The sequence below is a fragment of the Silurus aristotelis genome (assembly GCF_946808225.1).
Source record: "Silurus aristotelis genome assembly, chromosome: 8".
Lineage (NCBI taxonomy): Eukaryota > Metazoa > Chordata > Actinopteri > Siluriformes > Siluridae > Silurus > Silurus aristotelis.
In genome coordinates, this window is record NC_139581.1 from 27570065 (window position 1) to 27578107 (window position 8043).

Here is an 8043-nt window from a genome sequence, read left to right on the forward strand (position 1 = left end):
TTTCCTCACTGTATATAAATATATAACATAAATATATATTTATATGTGTATACACATATAGATATAGTAAGAATATAGTTTTCGACTAATAGTAATGTGTGTGTGTGTGTGTGTGTGTGTGTGTGTGTGTGTGTGTGTGTGTGTGTGTGTGTGTGAGAGAGACCTACGCTTGTGGTTGTTCTTGCGTTGAAAGGGTAGAGTGTGGCGTTCCGAGTCTTCTTCACCCTCTTCATCTGCCAGGTGTGTGTGAGTGTAGTGGTAACTCAAACCGGGGCGGTTCTTGTAGCGCTTACCGCAGACTGCAATACACACACACACACACACACACACACACACACAAACGATATTGATAAAGTTTAAACCACAGAACGCTGCACAAGTAATATCCACTTAATTATTATATTGTCGTTATTATAAATAAAACACTGTGAGCTGTACTGTTAAAGGAGAATATGATCTAACGTAAAGAACTGTTACCACCCCAAAGCAGATTTCAGGATTTGTTTTTTCAAGCAGAAAATGTCATCATCATTTCCTTATGTCATACTGAGAAAACTACAATAACCTAGTACAATATTCTGTCCTGTCTATAAAATGTCTAAAAACATAGAAATCGCAGATCCTGAAGCCCCCTTTTATAAGTGTTAACGCCTTCTCGCAAAAACAGTTGGGATGCTGTGGAAAGCAAATCTCATTAACACACATTTTATTCACAATAGAACGTAGAACACATATCTAATGTCATAGTGGAGGCGTCCGACTAATTAACTGTCTGCAGTAATGACCTTTCACCAATTAAAAACATTTGGTGCATCATGAAATGAAAAAGATGACAAAGAAGACCCAAGACTGTTGCAGCTAGAATCCTATCTCAGATACAACTGAGACAAAATTCCACTACTAGAACTCCAGCGACTGATGTCTAGACTGTTGCTCAATGAAGAGGAAATGCTACACAGTGATAAACATGGACCTGTCCTAACTTTTTTTTGAATTTTTTGAAGTTGAATTCAAACTTATCTCTTATCCTAAAAAATGGTACATTTCCTTAATTTATGAATGTTTTCTATGTTTTGTTGCAAATAAAATATGGGTTTATAAGATTTTCAAATCATTTCATGTAGTTTTTTGCAACTTTTTGAAAATTGTGCTTGTATGTATTAACTCTGTCATATGTGCATCATCTGCTATAAACGTCATTGTGCCTTGCTATAGACAGAATATAAAAAAAACAAAAAAAACAATGTTACTATAGTGTAATACTAAGATTTGTCTTGGAGCCAGAACTACTGCTGTAATAGAAAATTACATTAAAATCAGAATATTGTTACCGTTAATATTGTTAATATTGTTATTATATTTTATTTCATTTAAACAAAGTTAAGTTTATATATATATATATATATATATATATATATATATATATATATATATATATATATATATATATATATATATATATATATATATATATATACAGTACAGACCAAAAGTTTGGACACACCTTCTCATTCAAAGAGTTTTCTTTATTTTCATGACTATGAAAATTGTAGAGTCACACTGAAGGCATCAAGGGCTATTTGACCAAGAAGGAGAGTGATGGGGTGCTGCACCAGATGACCTGGCCTCCACAGTCACCGGACCTGAACCCAATCGAGATGGTTTAGGGGTGAGCTGGACCGCAGAGTGAAGGCAAAAGGGCTACAAGTGCCAAGCATCTCTCGGGGAACTTCTTCAAGACTGTTGGAAGACCATTTCAGGTGACTACCTCTTGAAGCTTATCAAGAGAATGCCAAAGAGTGTGCAAAGCAGTAATCAAAGCAAATGGTGGCTACCTTGAAGAACCTAGAATATGACATTTTTCAGTTGTTTCACACTTTTTTGTTATGTATATAATTCCATATATGATTCCACATGTGTTAATTCATAGTTTTGATGCCTTCAGTGTGAATCTACAATTTTCATAGTCATGAAAATAAAGAAAACTCTTTGAATGAGAAGGTGTGTCCAAACTTTTGGTCTGTACTGTATATATATATATATATTTCGTTCTATGACCTCTCGCAAGTAACAAAAAATCGCGAGGTTTTGACTCTCCTTTTGGAATTGTACATGTGCTGTACTGTAAACTCAACAAAAATTGTGAATTACTTGTCATAAATGTTTTATTTACTACTTTAAATGAATAATACAATATATATGAATAATTAAATGTAATTTATTAGTACAAACTTTTGAGCCTCTCGCGAACTATAGAGGTCGCAAATATATATATATATAAATATATAAATATATGCTAATACACATTTCTTTCCCTTTTCATCTCATGTGGCACTTGTTTTGCCCTGCCCTGTGTCACGAAGGAAGGGTAGATTTTTACTGACATGATCATCCACACCACTCAGAACTTAAATATATTAAATCCATTTATCAAGCGCACAAATATTGTCTATAACACCACAATATAACACACAGGTGATGAAGCAATGATACCCACTGTCACAAACATATGGCTTGTCTCTGTCCTCTATGGAGGCCGGCTCCTGTCTCTTCCTCATTCCTCCTACACCACAAGCCTGCGAGGGAGAGAATAAAACTTTTTGACAACATGACATTTCTTTCTATGGCATAATATAAATCTGTAAAAAAAAAAAAAAAAAAACCTAAATAAATCATTTGAACTCGAGAGAGAATAATAAATAAGAATAATAAAAGAAAACTATATGTACGTTTATGCAAGTATGTAACTATACTGAATTTTAAATGTATTTAATTGTACGGTAGGATGAGTGAAAGGAACCTTGTTTTGTTTTGTAGTGTTTAATGTAAAAATGGATCACACGTATTTTATATTTTTTCATAAGCAACTACAAGCCTCACCTACAGATGTTTCACAAATTTTTCCCACTTCGAATTTCATTTGATTCACTCATATACATGCTAAATTGTATATACAGTTGCATTGTGGAATTTTCAACCTCCTAGGACAATACATAGTCTGGAAACAGGTCAAACATGGAGGTGGAAGCTTAATAGCTCGAGGAGCCTTTAGAAGAACCAGACTCAAAAAGCAAGCTTCTCATCTGGGTGACATCAGGTTATCCAATGATTATATTTCCATCATTGCTGAGGTATTTATTATTGTCTCGAGTTTAACCCCCTATTGAAACTCTAGATGCAGAACGTGGTCTCCTATTCTTTATTCAGGAGTAGGGCATCAGGATGGATCACATCCCCCCGTGTGTTTCACCTTCACACTCATACAAACAGATTGTCTTTCAAACTATTACACTTTCATGCCAATACCACCGTGAACACCATCACGCTTGTTAATATGCAACAAACTATGTGAAATGCAAAAACACTCAACTGGACAATGAATAACTGGAGGAAAGTTCTGTGGACAGGTGAGTCCAAATTTGGACGATGATGAAGAACAGGAGGGAAGATGTTAGCAGAATGCATCAACCCTACAGTCAAACATAGAGGTAGAACTTAATGGTTTGGGGTTGTTTTGGCGCAGGGAAAGTTCTAGTTAAAAGGAATCCTGAACCAACATAGCTACCATTCCATATCGTAGTAAATCCATTTCCATCTGGACTGCGACTAACTGGACCCGAATTCACCATACAACACAACAAGGAGCTGAAGCCTATATCCAAGCTCTGTAACCATTTTTTCGAGAGTGAAGGAATCTACCATGGATTGGCCTGACCAGTCACTGAACCTAAATCCTATTGCACTGCCCTGGGATGAACTGAATCACAAGGTCAGGAAGAAATTTCCAACTAGAACTCTTTTCGCATGTTTTATAAGAAGTATAGCAAATTATTTCAGATGAATGTTTGGAGAAACAAAATGTCAGTCTTCTGTTAAAGACAAGGTGCATCCAAAATATCGAGGCACTGAAAGCAAAAAGTTTCATTAAAACAATTAAAGAATAATTATCGATACATATAAACAATTTCGTTAAAGTAGGTTGACAAAGTTGTGTTGAAATGTAAAGCATCTAGTTACATATCCAAATATCCATTTGCCCTTTGACACCTTTCAAGTGGAATCTTTCCCCCTTTCATCCTGTGCAAAAGCTTGTAGCTCATTGAACCATGATGGCTTTTGTACTGCAACTGATTTCTATAAATCCCACCATTTGAAGCTGGGATTTAAAGATAGAGACTGAGAAGGCCCCCCATTATCTTCCAGGATTTGATTCCTTAACCAAGCTTTGGTTGACTTGAAAGTGTGCTTGTGATCATGATCACGGTTTACCGAAGGAGACATAATATTCCATCTGAAAATGGCGTTGCTGTGAATCTAATCCAAGGAGAATCACCTAATGACTTACCCCAATGCTTGGTCAAGGGTATTGTATTCCTCTGTTCATTTGATTCCCTTTTTTTTTCCCGAAAAAATCTGGCGATTTATATGAAAAAACAGCTTGTTTGGTCACTTTATATAACTATGTTCCTATAAGAGTCATTTTGATCATGAAATCTGCCCAAAGTTGTCAAGTGATCTTCTTACGGATGCCACTGATCAGGTCATCCTGTACAGTATGTCTTCTGCTGTAACACAGGTCTTGTTCTTCATTATTCCTTAAGGTCATTTTGATTAAATATTGGGCTTCATTCCATCCCATGGCCTGGAGATCTTCTTATACCCACAACCCGTTCAGTGCAATGCAATTAGCTCTTTACTAACTGAGTTGCCAATGGGTTAATCATGTTGTCAAGTTTCTACAGACTGGATGCAGTTATAAATATAGTTCCATAATTGTGATATGGCGGCATTACAAGTGTAAAAAAGTATGCATTTACTTTAGCGTTTGATAAGCAGTTGATTCAAATACAAATCGACGTCTTCTGGGAAAATGTTCCACTAGATTTCCACATGTACTTGTGGAGATTTGTGCTCCACATCAGCTAAGACTGTAGTAAAGTCAGATACTGATGTAGGTGAGGTGAGGAGGTCTGGGGTGTAGTCAGGGTGTTCAATAGGATTGAGATCAGAACTCTATAGCAGGCAAATCAAGATCTTCCATTTGAAACCTTATTTTCATGGAGCGGGCATTTGTGCACAGGAGCACTCTCATACTGGAACAGCTCTGAGTCTTCTAGCTCAACTGAAGGGAAAATTCAATGCCACGGCATCCAAAGGCATACTATACAATCACATGCTTCTCACATTGTGGTAACAGTTTGGGGAAGATGCAGATATAGCTGATTTGCAGGCATAATTGTTCATTAAAAATATACTACTAGGTGTACTAATACCAATACCCATACCAATACTGCCCTGGATGAGGGCATATGCTGTAATTGTACCAATATATTGCTTATATTGTATGTAGTTTTTCCACTTTAAAAATGTAATGAAAAATGTACTATCCCAGAGATCCCTCATGTCTGTGTTACCTTCTAAATCTCAATTTTAGTTATGCTGCCATAGCGAGTCTTGCCAGAGTTCTCAAATGCACAGTGTCTTTAACTTATACAACTTTATACAATATGGATACTTAATAACCCATTTCTCTCTCTCTCTTGGTCAAGCTAAACATGCTCCCGTGGTACCAGTGACCACTGTTCCTGCCCCAGTTCTCTCCTCAGATCTGCCTGCTTCATCCAGGACTGCCTCTGGATGGCGTTCTCTTCGATTGAAGGCCACTCTGTGCAGCTGGGGACGTTTCACATCAATGCCCGGGAGTAAGAACAGGATTTGTATTTGGATTTGTATTTGGACTGTAGTTAATGTCAAAAGTCTGCTTCACTGACTCAGGACTTCTTCTTTTTCTTCTTCATCTTGCAGGACTACAGGATGCATTTGCATCACTGCACCTCAAAAGTTCCCTCTTAAGTCCGGTTCCTCTCAAGGTTTCTTCCTCCTGCCAGCTCAGGGATTTTTTCTTGCCACAGTTGCAACTAGCTCAATAGGGAGAAACTTATAAAGAACATCTTATTCATTCTTTATTACTGCATTATCTGTGTATTATCTGTGCGACATTGTCCATTGTTGAAAGTGCAATACAAATAAAAATGAATTGAATTACTATATTCTTCTCTATTTTTTCTATAAATTTTTTCCCATATTTTTAACCGTACTGTTTATGCACAATACTGTAAGCTTTGTTTAGGCATACATTTTTACATCTGTAAAACCGCTTTAACATTGTAAAAAAAAGGAAAATCTTGTAATATATATAGTTCCAAAAACTACATTCATCTTCAATAAATGTATCTTACCCAGAAGTCAATGTTTCATTTTCAATACTACGAACCCCAAAAGTGTAAAAAGCAAAAAACTATTTTTTTTATTAAATATTTGTACTAGATTTTATATCTCAATGCCGAAAATGTGTGTAAGATAATATCCTGTAGCTAGTAAGGCTTCATATGAGATTTACAGAAAGCCTATAGATCCCATTCCTAAGCAGGTCAATATTGTTTAGTTTAGTATTATTAGTTTAGTTTTAGTTAACTATAAGTATTATAGTATTATAGTCAAGTGAATAATGTGTAATCATCATCACTGTACCACACAACATCGTATATCTGCTATAAATGGACATTCGGTGCAACCCAGATGAGGATGGGTTCCTTCTTGAGTCTGGTTCCTCTCAAGGTTTCTTCCTTATGCCGTCTCGGGGAGTTTTTCCTTCACCACAGTCGCCATTGGCTTGTTCATCAGGGACGAACGTACACTTATACAGAACATATTCATTTTTTATCACCACATTATCTGTGTAAAGCTGCTTTGAGACAGCTGAACAATCCTGATGTAAAAGCCAGAAAGTCTGCAGACTACCTCATATGTATGACTATACATAAAAAAAAACACTCTAACATTCAATATATCTTCATCCACAACAGTGTAATATCTACAGAAGCAAATCGAATAGAACTGTTGGTGTTCTATATGCTGTTATGGTGTGGGAGAAGCAAAATCCCGACAAAGTCTTGCATTCTTTACATCGGAGAGAGACAAAGACACACACACCTACACACAGAGCCTTTGTCAGCTCAAGGCACACACAAGAGGCATTAAAGCGCAGCACCCTCTACCCTTAATAAGTAACTCTGTACAGTTTGTAACACCTAAGAGCAAGGAGCACATCCCAATTAACAGTGGCAAGGGTGTGAAATTCTCACACAAATCGCTGACGCCTTTCGGAGCTCCTCCAACCGCAGCTGCACAGCCCTCTTTGTTCTCTAGGCAAGCTTACGGCTCACAGAGGCACTTCACGAATTTGTGCACAATTGTGAACCCCGATGATACCGACAGTCTCTACACAGGGACTGTGCAAAACATGCTTCTTTTGTGATCACTACACACAACGGAACAGATGAATACGCTTGGCTTAACCTTACATCTGATCTGGATTGCTAACCGAGTGAAAACAGTGTGTTTGGCATGACGAGCGCAATTCGGAGCCTTGGTGGGTTTTTGTTTTACATTGTTCTTGATTCGCCACATACCCGTCCTTTGGTGCGGTTCTTGCGCTTAGGCACGTCTTCCTCCATTTCTTCCATGTCTAGTTCGTGAGGAAAGTCTCCAACCAGCAGCTTCTGCAACACACACACCACACATCATGATGACACAGCAAAATATTTTCCTATACAGAAAATACACAGCGAATATGATACATGCGACAGATTGTTCTCAATTATAAAAACGGACAACATGGAATTTGGGTTTGAGATTATTTCGATTTAAAGCTTTCCTCAGACCCCCATTTCCAGAGAGACTTACAATGATCTCATTTTTTTACAACTGAGAAGTCTCGCTCAGAAGCCCAGCAGTAAAAGCTTTGTGTTACCAAGATTTGAACTCACAACCTTATTGTCAGAAGTCCAACATCTTAATCACTGAGCTTCCACTTCCTATTATGTGCAACATGGCACCTCTTCAAGTGATGAGAAACGAACGTGTGCCTGACAGGAGTTTCTTTTTTGCCCAGGTGCATCCTGTTACAGGGAACGTTACACAATTACTAGCTCTGAATGCCCACTCTGTGTCTGCGCCCTGTGAAGTCAGAATTTATTGTTG

General features: G+C 37.3%; 1 protein-coding gene across 1 annotated transcript in view; it reads right to left on the reverse strand.

Annotated features, from left to right (window-relative positions):
* dpf1 (double PHD fingers 1) overlaps positions 1–8043 on the reverse strand; it is a gene marked incomplete at its 5' end in the record, with an annotated part of 72063 nt that overhangs the window by 23881 nt on the left and 40139 nt on the right. The window contains 3 exon segments of the mRNA XM_083548934.1: positions 168–299; positions 2498–2576; positions 7473–7562. Of these exon segments, the coding sequence (XP_083405060.1) occupies positions 168–299; positions 2498–2576; positions 7473–7562 (301 nt within the window).